This window comes from Oxyura jamaicensis, chromosome 4 (assembly GCF_011077185.1).
Source record: "Oxyura jamaicensis isolate SHBP4307 breed ruddy duck chromosome 4, BPBGC_Ojam_1.0, whole genome shotgun sequence".
NCBI classification, from domain to species: Eukaryota; Metazoa; Chordata; class Aves; order Anseriformes; family Anatidae; genus Oxyura; species Oxyura jamaicensis.
This window is the reverse complement of record NC_048896.1, coordinates 8547808-8572663: the sequence shown is the minus strand read 5'-3', so window position 1 is coordinate 8572663 and position 24856 is coordinate 8547808. Positions and strand designations below refer to the sequence as shown.

At 36.6% G+C, this 24856-nt stretch overlaps 1 protein-coding gene across 1 annotated transcript in view; it reads left to right on the top strand.

Annotated features, from left to right (window-relative positions):
- Nucleotides 1–23370, top strand: part of STK26 (serine/threonine kinase 26) — a 32091-nt gene extending 8721 nt beyond the window's left edge. The window contains exons 3-12 of the mRNA XM_035325942.1: nt 7200–7430; nt 14084–14140; nt 15844–15952; nt 16041–16198; nt 18510–18695; nt 19323–19471; nt 20048–20141; nt 20599–20661; nt 20751–20887; nt 21356–23370. Of these exons, the coding sequence (XP_035181833.1) occupies nt 7200–7430; nt 14084–14140; nt 15844–15952; nt 16041–16198; nt 18510–18695; nt 19323–19471; nt 20048–20141; nt 20599–20661; nt 20751–20887; nt 21356–21380 (1209 nt within the window). The 3' untranslated portion in view covers nt 21381–23370. The remainder of the gene's footprint in view (nt 1–7199; nt 7431–14083; nt 14141–15843; nt 15953–16040; nt 16199–18509; nt 18696–19322; nt 19472–20047; nt 20142–20598; nt 20662–20750; nt 20888–21355) is intronic.
- Nucleotides 23371–24856: the final 1486 nt, after the last annotated feature.

The window sequence follows — 24856 nt, the reverse complement described above, 5'->3', positions numbered from 1 at the left end:
TTGTTTATGTACTGATAAGCAGGCTGCTAGCTGAAAGGAAAGGCACCGTGCTAAAAGCAGGCTGCAGCCCATAAATGGCTATTTTTCCGTGTTCCTGTTAGATGTGGCTTTTGTAATCTCCCTGCATGTTAGGTTTTTCAAAGCAGTTTGTAAAATCAGGAGAATACAAATATTCTTCAGCAACGAGAAGCTGTAGTAGTCTTCTGACTTGTAATTCGGATGTGTAGGCGGTTCATTGTGGTGGGTTAATTACCCACTCAACAGTCATTTGTCCTGCGCCGTTCAACAAAGGAGATTAAATTTCTTTTGAAAGATCAACTTGTTGAACTCCATAATAACTGCAGAATGGAATTTGAACATTTTGGGATACAGGAATCTGATGAATTGACTGACTTCTGTCTCCGTCAAAGCACACCCCTCCACCTCAGCTACGGAGTGCTGTCACTTGAGGTTTTTGTCTTTTCCAAATCACAGTAAGGATCTAGTCACGTAATTTGAGGCTTTCCTTCCCTTTGCATTCCTCTGACTTGCTAGGCCATGCTCACCGATGGAAGCAAACTGAAGGATGTGAAGCAGTATGCGGAGATTTGAGGGTTTTTTATTTAAATATTTTACAATGCTGGGTAGTTAAAATGTATCTGTAAGGATTTTCAGTTACAGAGAAGCTCACTGGCATGACGACTTCCTTTTTGTGTTGTTAACTATGCAGAATGCTCAACATAAACAATTGGTGTAATTTTTTAATTGCCAGTGTCAAAGAGCTAATCTTTGGAAAACCGTGTTGTAATTCCTGCTTTTGGCTTATTTATCCTATTCCTTAAGCTTCTTGTGCTGTGTTACCAAAGTGGAGGAATAGCTAAGGGTAGAGGAAGGGAGTTTGTTTCCATGTTCAGTGCAGTGTGCAACTGACAGTATGCATCTGCAATGGGTCAGAGGTGGTTGGAGGATGAAGGTGATTCCTTCCTTCACAATCTGAGAATGGGTGAGAATGAAACCAAATTTTAAAATTTGGGTCATGAGAATTTTTAAGCAGCTGGCCTTATAGCTAATGTGATGAAAACAAAGCCATATGGGTTTTTCTTTGCTTGCTTTTTAAAGAATATTGTTTTGTAATAATGTTCTCAGGTTTTTACTAAAAACGGCAATGAGTCTTGGCCTTGTCAGATAAGGGAGATGCTTTGGAAGGGGTGTAACAGGTCAGGTCCCCTTTAAGGAGAGTAGAGCTCAGATCTAGTTTTTATTACCTGTGGTAAAGAAAAGTTACTGTAAAGGTTTGATATTTCATATATATGAAATTATTTTGTTGTTAAAAACACTTTTTCCTTCAGCAATTATCAGTTATGGTAAATAGAATAAAGTATCTATTACGGTGACTGAGTCTTATAAAGGACTGTGGAGTAACATCAGAGTTCAGTTCTGTGCAAAAGTCAGTGAGAAGCCAGAGTATGTATAAGATGGAGGAAAAAACATGTCTGCAGGTTCCGCCCTGGTATTGAATGTCTGCAGGTTAATTTTTTCCTGACTCTTTGTAAGTGATAATGGATTTGCACCTGTGCTTTTATTGACTTCAAGGTATTTTAATAATACATATATATACCAGCATATGGCACTGTGTGTATGAGTAACTTTAATTGTAATGGGATTTTAAAGGAAAATGGAAGGGGTGGAGGGGGGAGGAACTCTAGCACTTAAAAAACTCTCTCTACCTGTGGTGGCTTTATTGTAAAGAAGTAGAATATTCCCTATGCGGATAAAATGCGTAAACTTGTATCTCTTTATATATTCACATATATGTTAGAATATGCATAGTGTACAGTTAATTTCATATCTGAAACTGCATGTAGGTAATGTATGGAAAGAAATTCAATCAAGATATTTGTACCATATCTATTGAGTAAAACATTGTTCTAAAGTTGTCCTGTAACCTGTCAGTTTCACCATTCCTATTCCCCTCTTAATTTCAATTTTATTTGGAATTTGAATAGAATAAAAATGTAGAGGTAACTTACGCTCTGAGAATAGATAAATATCTATGAGTGGACTGATAACCTATGATTTCAATGTGCTTGACCCAGATCCAGTGTTTTGTAAGAGCTTCATAAATGCTGAGACTAGGTTAAGTGACTTAATTTTTAATCTGGCTTTCTTTTTACTGTCTTTGAAGTGTCTTTTATTTATTGTATTTCAGGTATGAATTCTTAAGACAAGAAGTGGTATCTTGGAGATTTTACAGATAACAGTAATTATTAAGCCTGGCTTAATTTTATTGTCAGCAATAATTCAGATACTGGGAATTCAGAGAAATCGAAGTGCAGTACACGCGGGCGTCAGCACCAAAGTTGGCACATGTTCTTGATCTGGCACTTTAATGCTAACGTGGCTGTGGGGCTACCCAGCAAATTAATTACAGGGATGTTTTTTGTTTGTTTTGGTTTGCTTTTAATGTTTTGCCATAACACAATCTTTTCTGGAAGCTTTCCTTAAGATGACTCTTCCTTAAAGTTTGTGTTTGACTTGTCCCTGACTAACGATCAGGCCTTTATTGTAGTAATTACTTGAAATGCCTTTTAAACGCGTGGCTAATCTGACGACTTCCAAAGATACCACTATATGTTAGGGTGTCACTGAAGCAGATATGTGAAAAATAAGACAGTATAGATACTCTAGTCTTCTCATACTAACCTCTTACAAAATTTTCTGAGCTGTCTTTTTATAAATGTTCTTTTAACTGTGTATTTCAGCAATGTTTCACAATGTAGGTGAGCTATTCTGTATTACTCCTACAATTTTAAGGGAACTTCTGTTCCAAAGAAAGCCTGTGAGATGCTTGAAAAATCCAGCTAATGTAACACCATTTATGGGTCAGGTTTTAGAAATACTGTTAAGACAACAGTCTTTAGTCCATCAATGTGAGAACATACATAGGAATCTAATGTGACTATGTTAAATTATTTGCTTTGGGAGACCTGGAGTATCCTGATTTTGATTTAGTTAGATGCAAGGCATTAACTGGGTTTCTGTCTGAGATACTTGGAAGCTTCTCTTTTTTCATCCAGTGTACTTGGTACCCGTTAATGAAATACATTAATGAACCTTCTTACAGGAAGACCCAATCCAGGTCTTACAGGCTGGACTCGGTGACCTCCTGAGGTCGCTTCCAAGACAAAATGTGGTATGATCCTGTGACTGCATATGTGTAGTTCCATATGTGTATGAATGAACTCAGACAGTAATGGCACATATTTGGATACGAGGATGGCAGAGATTTTGCTAAACACGAGTGCAAGCTGTGTAGTTGTGCTGCACTGGTGAAATGGTGGACTTCCTAAGCTATGCAGAGGGCTTGTATCGTCATGCAGGTGCTGGTACTGTTGTTACTCATGCTGGATAGATTGGAGTTGGCATATGCCTGTGCTTGTCATATTTGTTGCTGCTTTGGTCTGTGGTAGCAGATTTAGGGAGTAGAAGAGCCATAAATTCTCTTCCTGACCTGTCCACTTACAGATGTTATCTTACCAGAGGTGGTGATGGAGTTCACACACTGCCTAGTGACTCCATCTGCTCTTCAACAGATGTGGCTCTCCATAGGAACCAATTTAAAAAAAAAAAAAAAAAAAAAAGGTGCTGTTATTCATGCTGGCAACTTGCAAAGCTTCTAATCTTTTTTTGCTATTCAATGAAATACCTGTGAAAGAATATAGAGTAACAGTTTCAGTGAGGAGTATTAATACTGTTACATTTTAATTTCTACCATATTAGAAGCTTAGCTGGCATCTCTACTGTAAAATTTCAGTGATCTATATTGGGGTGTATATACACACACTTTTATTTACATAAATCTCCCCCCTTCTCTGTAATAGGAGGAAGAGAATAGGCATTGCTGCATCTTTTAAATTTGCCTTTGATAAAAAAGTAATAGTCTTTAGTTTTTGTTTGTTTTTACCAAATGTGACAAAATACTCTTGTAGAACAAGCTTAAAGACAAGGTAATTAAAGAAAGGTAAAAGCAAATATGTTTCAAGATGCAGTCTTTGTTCTAAGCCTGTGTTTTAAGTAATGGAAGGGTTCTTAGTTTGAAGCCTTTCCCAAAGAAATTATCTCAACATTAGCCATAGTTGTTCAGAAATACTTGTTTTCATCATGGTGTGTCCTACAGATGCTTGTCAGCCTCGGAAGCCATAACAGAAGCTGTAAAGCTGACTTTGCTTGCGGTAAAGGGATTTGCTCAGAATAAAGATTCAACATTTCCATTTAGTAATTCCACACTATTTGCTCATCTCTGAGCTGCCTTTGTTCCACCTCTCTCCCCTGGGTGTACGCAGTTCTATGGTGCCATCTTTTGCCTATACTCCAGCACTCCCACGTGATGGCATTAGGAATTGCTGGAAGTTAAAATTGCTTTTAAAGCTGTGATTCACCTGAAGTAGCTTGGGGGAATTGCGAGGCCTGTCTCGTTTTGTTGATGACCAACCGTTAATTGGTTGTATAAGGTTGAGTGGTGTGCATTGCCAATGAGGATCCCAGAGGAATTTTCTACTTACGGTTTCTCCCCAAGCAAAATCCAGGAGCAGCTCTTTGAGTTCATCAAATGCTTGTAAAGGTTAGATCAGCTGCCTGTGTGTGGGATTAGGGCCCTTTTGTTTTACCTAGATGGAAGAGTTCAGCAGGTTTTCTATCAAATCCAACAGTACTAATTAACTTGAACGGGCATCCCAGGCTCTTAAGCATCTCAAAGTGAAGCTGGTATTTCTGAAGATGTCTTCTTAGGGGTTAATGGAAAGCTTTGCCAATCCTCTCTCTCCACGCTTTGTGGGGGATTTTTATGTCAACGGAGACCTATTGGTTAATCATTCTTATTGCAACTGGGGTTGTAGTTCAGAAACACATCAGTTTGCTAGCTAAGTAACAGTTCTGCAGCTTAACTAGCAGCAGGAGAAGGCTGGGTGGCACTTGCTGCTGCTTTTGCCATACTTGTCCCTGAAGTGTTTTTTGAAACAGCCCTAAAAATGAACTTTGTATTCAGATTATTTTTATAGTCTTAATAATAAAATGTCATACACTACTGCATCAACTCCTGCCATCAGTGTGACTGTCTTTGGGTAATTTGAAGACTTACTGTTCTTTCATCTAACTAAAAACTTTTAAAGCATCTGAGGCCTACAGTCATTTTCTTTCCTTTTATAATAGTATTAATTATCTCACATTTCAGGTCACAATAGTACTTACCTTTTATTCACTTGCTTTGATTGTGTATTTGCTTATCTTTCAAGTCCTTCAGATTTCTCAACAGATGAGAATACACATTTTTTTTCTTAATTATTTTTCTTAAGGTGTGTTTTGTGTGTTTGTTGTTCTGTGGTGTTTTAATGGAGCAAAGTAGTAAAGGGCTCTTTGTAGACAAAGGAGAAATTCCTTATTCTTTTTGGCTTTAATGTGCTACCCAGAAACAACGTGTCCTGTGTATTTGCAAAATCTAAAACCTAGCTACACAGATCAGCATGAACCTGCCATACTGCTTCATGTTCCCTCCTCTTGTGATAGCACAAGTGGCAGCTTGGTATATATGAGAAGTGAATTGAGTCTGCTGAAAATAAACCTGACAAATCATATGGTTAAATCCTTGGTAATCTGTTCTGATTCATCTCACCGTATTGTGGAATAAATTCTAGTCTTGATAGAAGGAATGGAACAGTAATAAGGGGCTAGTAAGGAAATGAGATTACTTTAGTCCAAAAGGAACAAAATAGCAATGTTTTTGCTTTCCTGGTAAAGGTTTTGCATCTGTTTGCAAAAGGATTGATGTAAAGATGTTTTCTGGAGTTTCACGTTGGTATGGGAGTATTTTGTTATGCAAGGTAATCTGTGCTCTGGCTTAAATACCTGCTTTGCTAGATAGGTTCTGTCATGACAGCTCACTTGTTCTGACCAGTGAGCAAGAAGTTTAGGGGTATGAGAAAGATCTCAAATGATCTTGGTTTTATATTTTCAAAAGCTGATTTTTGAATCAGAGGGCTTTGGGGCAAAGGCTTCTCATTTGAGGATTGATCTGTGCAATGAATTGCCCAGTTCTGGCAACATTAGCAAATGAACAGCAGCAAAGTTGCGGTGAAGTGTTAGGGGTCATCTTTCTCAAAATCCTGTTGTATTTTTCAGTAGACTGTAATATATTTAACTTGCTTACTCTGCAAAGCATGGGCTGTTCTGTTAACATGTCTGTTTTACCTCTTCAGAACACCTTTCTGAAAACTTTGTTCTGAAGTTTTATGTACTTATTAAACTGTGGGTCAAATCGTCCATACCCTTCCTAAGTCACTGTTGCGGCTTTTGGGTAAGCAAGGTTCTCTCAGCAGTTGTGTTATTCTTTGTCTTGAAAGAAAAACGGTAATTTGCTGGGTGTTTGTTTTCCCTCCTGTCTATTTGAATGAAGCTGAGAAGTTTTAAAAAATCTTTGTATGATATCACTGTTTGCTGATCTTAGAGCAGTTAACCTCCAGGGACTAGATGAGATGTCCTCAGCAGTGCTTTGCTGTCTGGTGCTCAGCTCCCCCTTCTAAGGCACGCTTGGGTGCTATCAGCAAGTTCTGATCAGTGCTTCAGGTTCACTTCAGCATTCTTATTCCTTCAAACATCTCTCAATCCCTTCTGCTCAATTACCTGTCAGCACTTTCAGCTAACCTGAACACGTACAGCCTTACCAGAAGCTCAGTGTGCTTGTTGGAGGCTGCTGGTGAACACTGGTATTGCGGTCCTCTCACAGCTAACTCGACGCTGTGTTATTTGGTGTAATGCCTTGTCTGCCCCAGGCTGTTGGCCACGTAGGAAGCCCAGCCTTTTTTGCCTGAGTAATGATGTTAGTGCTTCTGTGCCAGTAATTGCGTTCCCTGGTCTTCTGGGTTATGCATGCGTAGGATTAATATTAAGGATGGATCTATTATTTCCTTTTAACATGTTATGTGGGGAAATGAAATGAGATTTGTACCTGACACTCTCCTTGGTGAGACTCGTGTACCTTTAATATAATTGCATAATGTATGTTCTGTAACTAACAGCTGAATGAGAAGTTAACTCTATGGGAGATAAATTTATCTGATATAATCCTTCTAATAATAAAGCTGGATGGGAAGTAATAAGGGCTAATAAATTGGAAGTAAATTAAGATAACTCATACCTTTTTTCCCCTTTTTTCTTTCTTTTTCCAGAACCATAGAGCAGACCCAGAAGAGCTATTCACAAAACTGGAACGCATTGGGAAAGGCTCCTTTGGTGAAGTCTTTAAAGGAATTGATAATCGGACGCAGCAAGTGGTTGCTATAAAAATCATAGACCTTGAGGAAGCAGAAGATGAAATAGAAGATATACAGCAAGAGATAACTGTTTTAAGTCAGTGTGATAGTCCTTACGTAACGAAATACTATGGATCATATTTAAAGGTAGTGTATAGTATTGCACAGATATTTGCTGGCAGTATGTCACTCAGTTTTGAATGCTGCTAGAAAAAAAAATCTGAATTTGAGGATGTGTTGTCATGCCAACTTTACTTTTTTTTTTTCTTTGAACAGTTATTTTCACTTTGTTTTGCTTCTTTTGCTGCATACTCTTTGAGGCTAGAATTTGCATAAAATGGCTACATGGCCTGCGGACAGGGGATTGCCATTGCTACTGCTTTTGGACCATAGTTTTCTTTCTTCCCCTACAATCTCTAGCACAATTTTGTGGCCTTTCTGGGGAAGGGAAAATACATTCATAGCTATACTAACAAAAATCTTTCTCTAATATGGAAAGAAATCATGCACCTTGTAGAGATGCCTTTGTGATTATGAAATGTAGTAGGCCTGAGACAGTAGAATTGACATCAGCGTCATGTAACCACTTTGTAAAATGTTGTATTTGTTAAAATGTTCAAAAAAAAACAAAACTACAGCTTAAACAAATAAACCCACCGCAACCCTACAGAAATCCAAAATGTTGAGAAAGTCTTCTCAACTTCTGAAACTGTCCAGGTGTAAGCACCTAAAATATCCCTTAAAGTATCTGCAGTGCATATGCTTTAGGTGATTTATTTAAAAACTATTTTAAACCATTCTAAAAAAAAAAGCCAAAATCATTAACCATAGTTGGCATTTAAAATGTTTGGTGTGGGGTTTGTTTTCTGAGGCTTAAGGTATACTGTTTTTTGATGTTATTCCAAAGGTATCTCTCATAAACTGTGTCACACTTGTAAGTGATACTATAGAATTATTTGCAGAATCTATATAATAGTGTTCTGTGAGTTAGGTACTAAATGTTATCCTCCCGGTTGTTCATCGTTTTTACTTTGAGTTACAAAACCCAGATGTTTTCCCTGAAGTACAAACATGTCAAGGGATGTTTTGGAATTGTTTCTGCTTGGAATCAGTTTTTCTTAAGTTCAGAATTAGACAGGGATTTCAGCAGTTGTAAATGGGGAAATGAAACCTTGACTTGGTTAGTGGGGGGGGAGGAGACATTGTTTGAGGGGTAGTGGATGGAGGAACCTTCATAAGCCATGAGTTGAACAGTGAAAGAATATTGTTGTTTTATTATTACAGTAACATAAGTGCTAAAAGGGTATTCTAAATCTAAATAAGTACCTGTGCTTAACAGTAGTGTCTTTGCCATTCTTATTCAAGTTTTCTATTTTTTTCCTTTTTCTCAAATACAAACGTAGCTATTTTGTCAGTGCTATAAAACTTTCAACTCTTGGTTAGGGCTTTTTACTCTTTAAAAATTCCTGGCAAATACAGGCGTATATTAATGCTTCATTACTTTCCTCACCACTGTTTGAGTTCTTTCCATTTCTGTTCTAGGTGGATAAATTCTGAAAGATTAATGCAGATCTCCTGCTTACTTTTCACAGTTCTAATATTCTGGGGGAAGGAAAACTTGTGTGTGAAGTTTAGGGAGGTGTTTGTGGAACTTTGGTTACTCTTCCATTCCTTTAAGAAATTAATTAAAAAAAAAAAAGTCCACAGGAATGTTTTTCATCCCAGACTAGCATGGTAGGTAATTCTATTGCTTGCTGTTCCCTGCTGAAGTAGTATCTTGGCTCCAAATTTTTCTTAGGTTAGATTTATTCTTGGTTACTAATGCTAGAGCTTTCAACTTGAGATTCCTCCGTGGAAAGAGTGTATTAGCTTTGCTATAAATGCGCAAAGAATCTTTTATGCTGGCTTTAATTTTGGTAATAACAGGTATTTTGAGAGTAGTATCTGTCTACTTTTTAGAATTTAATTGCTGTAACTTTTAACTTTGTTAACTATTATTCTGAGAATGGCTGTCAGCCTAAGTATTCCACTCTCCAGTATTCTGGATTTAATTTCTACATACACCATAGACTTCTTTTGGAAACAGAAGTATGTGCAATTTTGTTCCAAATGACTTTATAATTAAAGGTTGAAGAACATTGAGACTAGATTCTGAAAATTAAGACATTGTTTCTTAGAAAGCAAAGTCCTAGGCTGTTGAGAGTAATAGCAGTTTGCTATGGATATGACTGGTACCACGATCACATTCAAAGCAGTCAGATAGGTTTGTTGGTGAATAGATAATGCTTATGGAATAGAAATAGTTTACTGAAATATAATAATTATATATGTAGCTGTCTCTGAAGCTCTAGGAATAGTGTTAGAAATGTTTTTGCAGTTTTGCACTGCTTAAAGAGACTCTTCCTGTCTGTAGCAAAGCAAACCATCAGTGCAGATGGTCAAATTGCTTTCAGTGCTTACTAATATATTTTAGTTGAATAATTCTGATTACTTTTTAAATACTGTTTTCAAGTTGCTGTTAATGAAGCCTACAAGATTTGATGGGTTTTACTTTGAAGAAACTACATTTGAAACCATGTCTTGACCTCAGCACCGATGGGCTGAGGTCAACTGCATGAAGTTTAACAAGGCCAAGTGCCGGGTCCTGCACCTGGGGCGTAATAACCCCAAGCAGAGCTACAGGCTGGGAGATGAGTGGTTGGAGAGCTGCCAGGCGGAGAAGGACCTGGGAGTGATAGTGGACAGTCGGCTGAATATGAGCCAGCAGTGTGCTCAGGTGGCCAAGAAGGCCAACGGCATCCTGGCTTGTATCAGAAATAGTGTGACCAGCAGGGCTAGGGAGGTGATCGTCCCCCTGTACTCGGCTCTGGTGAGGCCGCACCTCGAGTACTGTGTTCAGTTTTGGGCCCCTCGCTACAAGAAGGACATCGAGGTGCTTGAGCGGGTCCAAAGAAGGGTGACGAAGCTGGTGAGGGGCCTGGAGAACAAGTCCTACGAGGAGCGGCTGAAGGAGCTGGGCTTATTCAGCCTGGAGAAGAGGAGGCTCAGGGGTGACCTTATCGCTCTCTACAGATACCTTAAAGGAGGCTGTAGAGAGGTGGGGGTTGGCCTGTTCTCCCACGTGCCTGGTGACAGGACGAGGGGGAATGGGCTAAAGTTGCGGCAGGGGAGTTTTAGGTTAGATGTTAGGAAGAGCTTCTTTACTGAAAGGGTTGTGAGGCATTGGAACAGGCTGCCCAGGGAGGTGGTGGAGTCACCATCCCTGGAAGTCTTCAAAAGACGTTTAGATGTAGAGCTTAGGGATATGGTTTAGTGGGGACTGTTAGTGTTAGGTTAGAGGTTGGACTCGATGATCTTGTGGTCTCTTCCAACCTAGAAATTCTGTGATTCTGTGATTCTGTGACTTCAGATCTGTCTGTTCATCCAGTTGAACTGGAACTGAACATCTTCAGTAACTTATTCTCGTTCATTGACCAATTTTAAGTAAACTTCGAACAAGCAGATGATTACTGTCATCAAGGTTTAGTCAGTCTCAGCTCTACTTCTGTAAGATACCATAGCTGATAATTGAATGTTATTTATGATTAAAACTTGAAGTTAGAGATGTTAACTGTGAGGGTTTTCTAATGGCAAGTTTTTCAGATGAGTGATTTTTGTTTTGGATGGTCTTTTTTAAGTATTCTGTAGCTTTACAGTTTTAGTTTCCTACAGTTCCTGATGCAGAAGCAGCTTTGTGACTGACAGGAATGGACTGACCCAGTCTTGGGCCTTGGGACTTGCCAGCAACATGCAGGCTCTTCCAGATGCTCTTCCAGCTAAGCAGAAACTGGAAGTGGGGAGGAAAGAGTGTCTTTCTCTTGACTACTTAACTAATTTGTAGTTTAGTCAGCTCAGCTTATGCTATTAAGATACTCTAATGCTCTGCAGCATAGCTGCTCTTCAGCTACAACGTTTACATCTGACTTTTAAATGTGGTTTTAAAAATATGGACAGTCCCTGAATATTTTTACCTAACAATGTGAAGTTATTTATCTATTATTAGATACTTTTAAAAACTTATTGTTGATAAAAGATAGTAAGGCTTACATTTTTAGTGCTTCTTGAGATAAAGCTGATGCCAGTTTTCCATTATTGTGATTGAAAAAAAAAAAACAAAACACCCCACAAAACAAAAGACCCATCTTTGTATTTGGGACAACTGTGTGTGTATCTTGACTTTTGGAGCTCAAATCGGAGTTTCCCACTGATTTAATTTTAGAGCTTTGCTATTGTTACTATTTTTTTCTTAGTTTTTCTTTGGGTGTCTGGCAAGATCGCTGGTATTTATTCTAAACATTGGTAGGTGAAGTACAAGTATATGGTCAAAGAATGCACCTCAGTAAATGCTTGTGTAGGTAGAAAAAGGTTTCACCTTTTGTATAATGACTGTCACAAATGTGTGTAGTATTGTACAAGCTTACAGCTGTGTTAATGGAACTTTTGTAGGTAAGATAACTGAAATCCTGATGTATCTGTCTGTAGATGTTCGTGTCTATGGTAGGTAAAGGTCTAAATTCCTCTTGTCATCCAGTATTGCACTTTGATTGCACTTAACATCATACCTTAGTAAATGAAACAGAGGTTGTGTTAAGTACCCTTCAAAGTAATGAAACAGCAATGTAGCAGTGGAAGATAAGCGAGGCTGATAAAGTGAGTATCTTCTTCAACTCCATGGCTTGCCAAAATGTTGATATTACTATCTTATCATGCAGGAAAAAAAAAAAAGATTAAAAGTATTAAAGGTTACTCCACTTCTCGTGTGCTTTGGTTATGCCAAATTGTGAAGCTTAATAAAATACTTATGCTGTATTTTTTGCTTGATCCCAGAGAGAGCAATCTTCTCTTGATGACTGAAATACCATGATTGTTTTCTGTATTTGTGCTATGTGGCCTTTGCAGTAGGGAATTAAGTATCTGTCCTTGTAACTAGCATAGATGCCTAGAATTGTTCTTTTCTTTTGCAATTAAACAAACGTGAAGTTACTTAGTTCTTTGGATTTCAGTATGGAAAACTCATACTAGCATCCAGAGACTTCCATCAAAACTGTACAGAAGTTAGTGCAGCAAAGTTTTGAGTCCATCTAAAGATATTGTTTGTTCTACATTGTCTATTTATACTTGGTCGACCTAAAATAGCTAGGAAAAAGGTTGTACATGCTTGGCTAGAAAATATCCGCACCCGGTTAGGCTGGATAGTAGCAGTTTCTTTGAGACATTATTTCAGAAACACAGTACTTATTCATTTTCACCTTATGGTGTTTTCAACTAATCATCAAATCCTCCAAACATGTCTGGTAACCACAATGTTTGCCTTAAACTGGAGTTCCTTGCAGGTCTTCTCAACTGACAAAGTAGGGCTTTATAAAAACTGCTAAAATTAGCCAGCCCTTCCCTGCTGATCTCATAATATTGGAATAGACTCTCATAAATGGCATGTTTCTTAAATTCAGTATAAATCTAACAGAGTACACTTTGTTAACATAATTGCATGTGTTACTTTCAGAAACTGCACCTTTATTTGCTTGTTGTATCCTTTAGATTTCTATCACTAGTCAGGAAAGAGGGTAGGACAGAATACAATCTAGCAAGATGCTTTAAAAAGTACTTCTGCTATAAGCTTGTGTTCTGCTATAAGGAACTAGTGCTAGTAAATATTTGCTGCTTAAATAGGGTGCATGGTACTTCGTTTCTGCTCTATTTTAGTAATTTTTTAATAGCTGTGGTATTGATTTCAATAAAATGTTTTTACTCCCAGAATTCCTTAAAGTAGTAGCCCTTAGGTTAATATCTGCACTTCTGCTTCTGAGGGGACCGTGGCAACTAGCAGATCCCAGTTTTGAAACATACGCTCTGTAGTTCTCATAACAAATCTTATTCTTACCAAATCTTGTTCTTACCAACTTTTTTTAGTGGTTGATTTAGAATGTCTGGTCTAAAAACCTAGGAAATATGAATGATTTTGTAGGCTTCCAGGTCTAACAGTGCAGTTCCTCCTGGTTGGTGCTTACGGTGCTGCTTACTGTCTCAAAGTTGGAGCTGCCTCTCTGATAGCAGGCATGTTTCATGATAGATACAAGAGTTGTGAATTTTCATGTCTTTTTATTTTTTCCCACAACTTAAGTTGGAACTTGTAGACATGATAGAAATGCACCCGCACGATTAACATGTGGATGGAGGGACAGCTGGCATCTATGTCCATTTAGTCTTTAAATTTCTGTCTTCTGAAGAGAGGTTTGTGTTTGCACACTTGCCCAAAAGCAGTTCTAAGTTCTGAGTATTTTTCTCAGATGAGAATTGTGTTGATGTTACATGTTTTTTGTTAGAATTTTATTGATTCCATACAGCAAATAGCTGGAAGTAATAACTTCAGTGTAAAGATAGATGGTAGTTCTTGCAAAAGACTTAAATTAAAACATTGGCTTTAAACTTAAACCCCTACCAAAATCTTTTTTTCCCTCTTAAGTTCTGTTTCTTTAGGTGGAATTTTTTTTAGATCAGCTTAGAGGAAAGTGATTTGGGGGGAGAAGGAAGGTGGTGATGTGTATCTCTGTTTTTGTTCTTATATGGAAGTCAAATTTTAATTGATACGTAGGCATCTTGCACAGGAGCTATGTGATCATTCTGCAGGAAGTAATTAGATGCATCTTAACGATTAATGGGTTTCTGTATTTGTATTCTCCTAACAGTATACTGGTAGTCCATTGAAGGACCTTTTTTTATGGCACCCGTGGACTTCTAACAGCTCATACATTCTTTTACAGGGCACAAAACTATGGATAATAATGGAATACTTGGGTGGAGGGTCAGCTTTGGATCTTGTAAGTATATAATATTTGCATTATAAGTACAAGTAAAACCTACCTAATTGTGTTTTCATATCACTTAATGAAATCAAGTCCCTGGAGGCTGTTAATGTTGCATCACTGCTACATTATAGTGCTCCAAAAACTGTTGATTTGCATGGCAGTTCTGTTACATGTTGGTGCGTTGAGTTGGTGTTAGTTTTTTTGTTTGTTTTACTGTTTGTCTCTAAGCATTAGGAAACTCTTGTTCTCAGTCAAACGGAAGGCAAATTGTGGTGTTGTTCTTTTTTAGTATGAGAAGTACTGTTTGCCCCATACGGGGGGTAGAAGGGTGGGTGACTTGTCTTGGGTGAGGAGGCTTTTTTTTGTCGGTGTCTAGTCCCCCCCAAATCAGGGTATTCATTACAGTAGCATACAAAATGTTTCCTTTAGGATCAGGTTTCAGGAATTACGCTGTAGGCACTCACAGCATTATAATTAATTTTAACTGGTTAGAACGTGTTAATTTTTCCATTTTCCGTTAAACATGAAAGTACCTTTTATTTAAGATTGTGTAGCATTCATGAAGGATATAGCTTAGACAGAACAAGTGCACAGTCCACTTCATGTGGATGTGGTTTCCCCATACTTTCAGTATCGCTCCGCCTCAACTGTAAAGCTTCAAGACCCACCCTTTCCTGCAAGATAATATAACTCAGTCTTTGTGTGATTCTGAAGGAAAAATATCATGTCTTCAGTATTACAATATGGTGTTAATTATATATTTGCTACCAGTTCTCCTTTCTGCAAAGGTTTAAGTCTGCACTTAACTTCACAAATCTGTTTAAACTTTAAAATTACATCACAGCAGCTCAACTCTAGGAATGCAACAGCATGGTAATTATGTATAGTGTATAGTACTTTGTGGCTTTGGAACTTAGTCTTTTTGAGAGAGACACTGAGATAATTCTTCTTTAACATTTTCACATAATTTAGTCTTTCGTGGATTGTCAAGAAGTAATGAAGTAGGGTTTTTTTAGTAGTGTTCAGTGGTTTCACTTGTTCTTTTGAAGGATAAAACCTTATTTTTTAACTTATTTCACTGCTTCAATTTTTTGTAATGTTACAGTTTTCTCTTTCACTACTGTTTTGTGGGGTTTTTTTGATTCTTGTTTTTATATTAGAATCACACACCTTAATACTTCTGTTTTATTCACATAGCTTTCCAACGTGCAAAACTTACCCCATACAAGCAGCTTTATAGTAGTGCATTATGTTCTTGTGGCAAAGGCAAGCATGGAATCAAAAATATTGGAACAAGGAAAAAAGAAATATTAACTTTAAAAACAGCATTCAATAGACATTTATTTTGAAATAAACTGTTTTTCTTCATACGCTTTTTAAAATGCAAAATTCAGTCTACTGTGTTTGATAGAAAACTGAAACTTCTAAGGAGGTTCTAGCTTTTCATGTGTGTTGCATGCTGAGGGGACTGTACTGTACATAAAAGAAAAGTAGCAGCACTTTGCATGTATTGTCAGTGGAGGAGATGTGATGATGATCATTCTAATGGCACCTATTTCTGATAGAATATCGAGTGACTTAATCAAATCTTCATTTTATGAATTCTTTTAGCTCTTTACATTAAAAATGTTTCAAGTTAATATTTAATTAAATCAATAACAAGGCAGAAATTAGATATAAGAATAAAACTATTTTACTGTGTCTTTTCTCTAAAGCTGCGTGCTGGCCCATTTGATGAGTTCCAGATCGCTACCATGCTAAAGGAAATCTTGAAAGGTCTTGACTACCTACATTCAGAGAAAAAAATTCACAGGGATATAAAAGGTGCATTTAAAATGTAACTTTGTTAAAGCCCTTAAATATCATGGGAGCAGCGTTCTAAATTAGATGTTACTTTATTTCCATTTGGCAGCTGCCAATGTCTTGTTATCAGAGCAAGGCGATGTTAAGCTTGCTGATTTTGGAGTTGCTGGGCAGCTGACAGACACGCAAATTAAGAGGAATACCTTCGTTGGAACTCCATTTTGGATGGCCCCTGAAGTTATTCAGCAGTCAGCATATGATTCAAAAGTAAGTATGAGAGTAGAATATCTTTTCTTTTTATCTGCAGCTCTAACAGAAAGCACTTTTTTCTTTCTAGCTTTATCAATACTGAAAAAAAGTTCATTTCAAATTACAGGATTTTAAGTAGCAAAAGAACAATTAAACTGTTATTACAGTAATTGGATGTCACTGTACTCCCATGCAGGATCCATGAAAACTCAGCAAGTAAACTTGATGCTTTCATATTAACATTCTTTTAGAGAAACTCCCTGGATACTTTGCGTTGTGGGTTTATTTTTGTTTAATTTAAATTCGGTGTTTCCCATTTTATTCAAATAGTAATAAAGCTTTCAAGTCAGAATACTACCAGAATTTATCACCTTATTTTAAACCTAAGATCAGGGCTGAAATTTTACTCTATCCTCACTCTTTTATATGACATGAATCTTACCATTTGAACTTAATTCCTTAAGATGCAGGTATTTAAGTTAGTCTCTAGGCTTCCTCTTACTGTCAAAGGAGAAGGAGTTGAATGGGTTGCCTGTCTTTCCGTTATCTACAGAAGGGTGACTTGTGTGAGGCCAAGTTTAGCTTTAGTATACATCTGTGTTTTGTCAGTAAACACTGGACTCTTAATACATGACTGCATTTCTACAGCTTGCTGTTAGGTATTTCTGAGGATCTAATTCTGAAGATTTCAGCTAATTGTAGACAAATTGGAAGGGAGAGTTTCTCAGTGTGAACGAACAGTAGAAACGCAGACACTATACTCCTGCCATGTTTTCTGCAGGTTTGGAGGTGCTGCTAAAGCTCACTATAAGGAAGGAACAATCCCCTTTACTCCTGTGTCTATACCAACAAAATGATCTAGAGCATGCGTTTAGTGAAATGGCAGTGTATTTTGGTGCTGGCGTTGGATTTTGTACACTGTTTGGGTACATCCTCAAGTAGGAACAAGAAATCTCAAAGTCTTGGTAGTACAAAGGAACTTTCATACTGTTTTTCTCAAATAGTAAGCACTTAACCATACATGTCATGTGCAGTTTCACTTAACATAAAAGCCTTTTGAGTATCTGAGATGTACTAAAAATCCACAGAGATTTTTCCCAGAATCATTCAAGTTTGAAGAAATTTTGTATATATCGGGTTCTTGCTGATAATAAGGAGCATATACATTCACTTGTAATTTTAACGTGTAGAGTTCCAGTGGTACAACTGTAATACTCATTCTAGGGCTTTTTGGGAAAGTACTCTAGCTTGTTTTAAAAATGCATGTTGTCCTGTCCAAGTGAAAATAATTCCTCTTCTGTTTGCCCTGTGTGTAAATCAGCTGTACCACCCCTTCATTTACATTCTGCCAGCAACCTAATCTCCTGTGTTCTGTATCTCCTCACTGTTGTTGCAAGAGCAATGCCCTTTCTCCTTTCTTAGCCAGAAGTCTAGTGGGAAAGTATGAAAGAGGCAAGCCTTTGGGTAGGACAGATGAAAGGGTTTTGGACAGGATACACTTATTTCTAGTCTAATATTGAAAAGTATTTTGGCATCTGGACTGAATTTTAACTTTTCTTTGTTCCCTTCTTCAGAATAGTAGAAAATGAAATAAATTAATACACTTTTATAGTAACAGAGACTTACAAGCCACATCTCTTTCAATATGTTTTGTTCCAGTTATGAGCTAGCTTATTTATTCAATATTAAATTACAGATATGTTAGTTCTTCTTATGAATAGGAAAAGGAGTGTTGGAGAGATGCAACTTGTAACCCTTCTTTACTATATCGGCAGCTTTGGGTTATGACTATTTGCCAAGTGTAGTCAATCATACCCATTTTTAATGAGAAACACCAATAGTGACTTGAATGGCTCTTGTAACTAATCTAAAAAGATGCAAACGATGTATATTTCACTTGGGAGAAATCTCTAAGTTGGAAGTTCTCAAAGTTCATAAGACATGGATAAAATTTGTCTCTATCAATAATGCTTATTTCTAGGTAAAAATGGTGTCACTTAATTCTTATGAAACTTTTGCTGCCAGCTTGGTATCTCAGATCTAACCAGAGTTGTTGATTACTTTCCAGCTAACTTCATAAAGCTGTCTGTTAGGAATGAAATAGACAATGCAACAATACTGATGTTGTATACGTTGGTCAAAGTTATTCAAGACTGATTAAATCACTTAGGTCTTTGGAAATTATAGCCTTTGAGTATTAAAAAAGAATCTATTCATTTTCTACTGAGACCAAAGTTAACTTTAGTATATAGATGCAGATTTCAGTTATTAATTACTTTGTTGTGATATCATTTAACTTTATACTATAAGGAACTTTTTCCTTTCTCAGGCTGACATCTGGTCATTGGGAATCACTGCTATTGAACTAGCCAAAGGGGAGCCACCCAACTCCGATATGCATCCAATGAGAGTTCTGTTTCTCATTCCAAAAAACAATCCTCCAACTTTGTTAGGAGAATTCAGTAAACCTTTTAAAGAATTCATCGATGCATGTCTTAATAAGGATCCAACATTTGTGAGTAGATAATTGTGTGTTTGTATTTGTGTAGAGATGTATAATTATATTTTTTTAATACATGCTTAAAGTATTCTGCTGGTACAGTATGTCATAGTTGATTGAAATAATTTTGGAGACTATACTTGTGACTGTAAATATTAATGGTACTTCTTAACAGCTGTGTCTTCACCCCAGCCTCTTTTGTTTAAAATAATGAAGGGGGGAGGAAGGGGGACAGAAGTAATGATGATGGCAGAGGCAACTTCCTACAACGCGTGTGAACCTAGGATAAGGTCAGAAGAGAAGCTTTGAAAGAGGAGAGAATCCTAAATCTCTTCCATAGCAGAACTTTTGCTGTCTGCCTGAATTCTGCTTACAAGGAAATGTTGCAGTGGAGAAACTTGATTAGTCATTTTCCTGGGTGTGTACTTTCTAGCATAGAAGGGTAAGCAATAGCCTGTGTGTGACTTGATCATATTTTTAGAGTGCTTGTAAATGTGGATTACTGGATTTTCTCAACTTCCTGTTTCTACTAATTTCCTGATGCTGTATGAGCTAAGTCAGTTGTCATACTAAATCTCCCCTACTAACATTTAAAGTCACAAAATGTTAGCATAACATTAAATACTTAAGTGTTTCTTATAGCGCCCGACAGCAAAAGAACTTCTGAAGCACAAATTCATTATGAAAAATGCCAAGAAGACTTCATACCTGACAGAACTAATTGATAGGTTTAAGAGATGGAAAGCAGAGGGACATAGTAGCGATGAAACTGATTCCGATGGTTCTGATTCGTAAGTTAATTTTCACAATTTAGTCTCTATCTGACTTTTTCTGTTTTGCATTGGCTTCTTTCAAGGAAATCCTGTTTGAAACTGAAGACTAATGTATAAGTCAAGCTATGCGCTCATTCTTTCATTTTTTTTAAATCTAAACTCAGTTTCAGTGCTGTTTAAGTGCTATGTATTTCCTAGTTTGGGGCTAGTGGTTATACCAAAAACAATGAATTACAATTAGAAATACCACAGAGCAAGGCTGAGGTGTACAAGAGGTTTGCACAATGTGGGTGGAACCACATGCCTTCTCTAAGTGTCTTGCTTTTCTGGACATCAGATAACTGTTTTAAATGGGATGTCATAGGAGAAGGTAAGCTTTATAAGTAGGCATCTTCTGTTTGCTTTGATTGTATTTCAAGTTGGTCTCTGAAGTTGTTTTTCTGAAGTTCAGTTAATGTTTCAACACATGCTTTTTTCCCTTGTTTTAAGGCATACAGAAATAATCCATATAGATTTACTGTGTATTTGGGTTACCTATGGTTGCTTAGCATTATGCTGTGGCTAGTGTTACGTACACCATATCCTTTTTCTTAGGGAGTCAAGTAACAAAGAAAACAACTCTCATCCTGAGTGGAGCTTTACCACAGTTCGAAAGAAACCAGATGCAAAGAAGCTGCAGAATGGGACGGTATGTAGTCTAAAAAGTTCTTCTTTAAGTGATGGTTTTGAAGCCATCATAAGGTGGTGTTAAAACTTCGTAATTATTCAGTCTCCTTAAGAACTGACTACTTTTTTGTAGTTCAACAGATAATTCTTGTTAGTGACATTTACTATGCCTATGTCAGCCTTAATTGCAAAAGGTACCACATACTAATAGAACAGTATGTGTTCAAAGATGTATGAATACTAAACTTCTGTATAACATTAGAGAAGAGAATTTGAAGTGTGACGATATGATGTATGTCATCAGGCATCTATTTCCATATTTCCTAACACTTGTTGATGTACCGTACCTTCATTGTTTTGTGATATGTTACAAGGGCTGTGTTGAATTCTAATGAACTTTCAAAATCATGTAAGCTGCATTTAGCACAGCATACATATGGTATAGGAATATACTGATACCCTTGTTTGTTAATTTTTAGGATCAAGATCTTGTTAAAACCCTGAGTTGTTTAACTATGATAATCACCCCTGTCTTTGCTGAGGTAAGTTTTACCTTCAAAGAAATTTTTAAGTTATTGCCCAAGCATCTGATGAATTCTGTAAGCTTTATCTGCTTTGGTTTGCTACTCAGCTCAAACAGCAGGACACAAATAATGCTAGCAGAAAGAAAGCAATTGAGGAACTTGAGAAAAGCATCAATATGGCAGAAGCAACATGTCCAGGGATCACAGATAAGATGGTGAAGAAACTTATGGAGAAATTTCAGAAGTAAGTGAAGAAAGTTTTGCATGCATTTTAAAAAATATATATATTTATAGGAAAAAAAAAAAGAGAACTATTTCTGTCAAGGAAAAGCTCGTTATTTCAAGCATTTCATATGCTAGGGAAGTTTGAGTACAGTATTTTGATAAGTGATAGATCAGTTACATCCAGGGCTCTACATTTTCCAGGGCTCTACATTCTTAGCTTCAGTAGTTATATGTAATACTTCTGGTTATTGAAAGAAAAACTAATGCTAACAATAACCTTTTCTGCTTGGTCTTTACACTCCACAATTTTATTGTAGTTGTTATATTTTGCTTCCTTTAATTTAACCTGCAGTTTTATCTTCAGCGTATTTATAGCAAGGAAGGGACCAGGAGAATCCTTATTAGTTTAATGGTACATAGATAGTTACTTGCTGTCTGCCAAGATGAGACACAATAATTAACAAAAATTTTACTTTTTTATCTGTAGATTTTCTGTTAATGACTCATCCTAAGAAACTTCACATAATTGACTGCTGTTTCATATGGACCCAGTGAAACCCACCAAAACTACTTCAAGCTTGGCAGTGCTTAGCTCATGAGCTCCTTGTGCCTTTTGGATCTTTGCAACATATTGATGGTGATTTGAGGATTTGAAAGAACCTACTCAACTATTTTGTGGCAGTGCACATGGTTTTATATTTTCAGGAAATTATTTTGTAAAGAACAACTTTTAATATTGTAGTTTCACCAGTTTAATCTGATAAATGTTGAGGTGCAGTTTTGCTTTTAGAAATAACCATTACTTTAGTTGATAGAAAGTGCAAGTACAGTATGTTTTGATGCTATTTTGTTCCTGTACACAGGGATGTACAGGTCTTTTGTATTCATGAGTTAAACTTTTGTAAATCACTAACAAGCTTCAGAGAAAATAGCTTTTTCACAAGCATATTCAAAACATGTATTGTAGTGGCAAGGGTATTGCTGTAGCACCTGCTTCAACCAGCATATAGTTATCGTGCCCTGAAGAATAAACCTGCAACAGTATCTATTATAATTCTAAATTGGTACAGTATTTTAGGCAGCTCTATGATTAAATATATTTGAGAGCAATATGTCAATAGTTTGCAGGTGATATGTAGCAACAGGTATATCCTGATGTACAGTATATGTATTACCTTTTAGAACAAGTAGTAATTCAATCTTATATCATCATGGTAGGAAAATTAAAGCAATACAGTTGAGGGGGTGGGGCTTTTGGCAATAATGGACAAAAAATGAAGTCCAATTGTATTTAATTTAATTTTTTTCCTCTGAGCATACATACCTGGGTGGAAGGGAGCCAGAGAAGCCGAGCGTCGCATGATACATACCTCACAAGCAGGTATAAGTGTAACACCAGCGTTCTTTGTGGTGGTGTTGTTTCTCCTGTAAGATATTTATACACGTTTTTGTTCTTAAATACATTAAATACAGTACATCAACATAATTTGTTTATAATTTTCTGAAAGTGTATTTTAAATATGTATTTACCAGTTAATATGCAAATAACTGAGTTATAGATATTCTTTCACAAAAAGGTAGTACTGTGCAGTATGGAGTGATTTTTTTCATAAAAAGTAGGTAAGATTATAAAGTTGCTTTCAGTTATATATTTATGGTACTGCTAACTGGGTAATCTCTTCTGGTTTTTTATTATTTTTTTGTTATTGTTTGTTTTTTCTCTCTTTTTCAACCCAGTATGTATATTATGCTGAAATTTTGAACTGGGATTTTTTTTCAGTACTTAGCTGTGGAACTGTTGGTGTAAATTTATTTTTGATAAAGGTTGGGTGTGTTTATTTTATGGTTCAGACCTGCACATTTTGTTTTTGCACAAAAGTCATTTTAAAAAATCTGAAATATATCTGCCAAATATTAAAAAAGTAATGGTGTGCAAGTAAATACTGCATTTTTAGTCAAATGTTGCCATTACATCGTTTTTATATAAAGGACACTTGTGAGAGATGGTGGTTAGATATGCCAAGGACAATTATTTTCAATGGTGCCTACACTGTAAAAAAAAATTAAAAAAGGAAAAAAAAAAAAAAAGAAAATAACTTTGTTTTAATTTTAAAGAAGTGTTTCTGTTTAAAACTTTCATCTGCTATATAACTGAAATTCGATTAGAATTTATATCTGAGAAAAAGTCTGGAAATAGTTTTTGAAAACAATAATGTTATGGATTAAATAAATATTTTTATAAATGTAAAAGCAGCAAAAGTTGTAAATACAGTTGATCTGAAGCTTTACAAAATAACTGCATCACAAAAACAAATTGTAGTGCTTCTCTAGCTTCTGTAGTTGTTAGTCTTGTAAATCTGTTTATAGATGAAGCTTATTTCAATGTTTTGGGGGGTTTTAAATGGTTTAAAAATAAATATTTAAGTTCTGTAAACTTTCATGAGTTCTTTCTGTTGTGCGTTTTATTCTGGATTTTAATAAATGTGCAGAGGCGTGGATATACCTCCTATCTTGTGTTATGGCTTAGCAAAGGCGTTCCTTGCACAGAGTCGCATGGTTGCTTTGAAAAGGTTTCGGGTCATTCTCCCCCATCCCCCATGCTGTTCTTGTCTGGAAGATACCTACCAGCTGCTATGCAACAGGGAATGCTAGAGAGACAGAGCAACTCCACGGTTTAGTTTTGGTTTCAGTCCCATAGAGGAACGTTCAGCATCTATGTGCTCAAACGAATGTGCATGGCCTGTGACAACGTAGCGTGACCTAATATCTTTACGGGCTTAATTGTGAACTTGGCATTGTAAAGTGAAGGTACAAAAAGGCCAGGGCCACAGTTACCTCAGCTTTTACTTCACCAGTCCCATCCCAAATCTCATTGTAAAGACCTCCATATTCACTTCTCAGAATTAAAATCATGTTTTTACTTCTGTGTCACTTCCCTTAAGGTGTAGTGTGTGTGGTTTTTTTTAATGAGACCAAGGGGAGAGGTGATAAGAATTTCTCCTGAATTTTGTAATTGGTAGTTATACCCTGTTGACACAGTCTTTAATCTATGCAACTCCATATCCTGTTCTGGATAGCCAGGCTTAGTGAATTAATTAATGTCCTACTTATGTGGTAAGACTGTAGCAAGTTACTGAACTATGGTGCCTCTTCCTGTGAAATGGGTGGATCATATGCCTACCTCACAGGACAGTATGGGGAAAAAAAATCATCCATGTATGCATAAAACGGCTTCATTCTCTTGTAAGAACAGTCCATTTAAAGACTACTTTATTGTACTGCACATGGCATTTTTGCACCTAAGGTCTTTGTGCATTGTATGACTGTAACTCTTAAGAATGGATGTCTGTATTACTGGTTTCCAGAGAACCGTTTCTTTTTCCCCATGACTTGCTAGATACTGATGAACTGTGTAACTTAATCAGCAGTATTCTGTTGCTGGCAGGTAGATAATGGGAAGAGAGATCAAGATATTAACTTAGGAATCATCTTCTTGTGTGTTTGGTTTGTTAGGTTTCCCACGGTAGATGGAGAAGAATTGATACTGAAGTAGTCTTATCAAAGTAGTCTGTATCACAGAGTAGAGAAATGTATTTGTTCTTGGGTAGATGAGTCCTTTATCAATGTAATCATTCTTAAAACCCCTGGTCTCTTGATTCCTCTAGCACACTTCTGTACAGTAAGCATTGTAGTATTGTAAAAACCTGTTCTTGCATTCAATTGAATATCTATAGTTGAATAGGAAAGCGCATAGATTCTCGATGTGTTTGCACAAGGCTTAGCAATTGTTAAAGGTCTCATTTTTATAACACTGTTTTATGACTTAACACTGGAATAAAATGATTTTATTCTTTACAAAGTTTTAATGGTATGTATGTTGGCTTGCCTTATTTCACATCTTTCCAATAACTGAAGTTACACTTAATATAGAAATTTCTATATTTTGAATATAGTTAAATTTGCTGGAACCTTAGAGCTCCTCCAAACT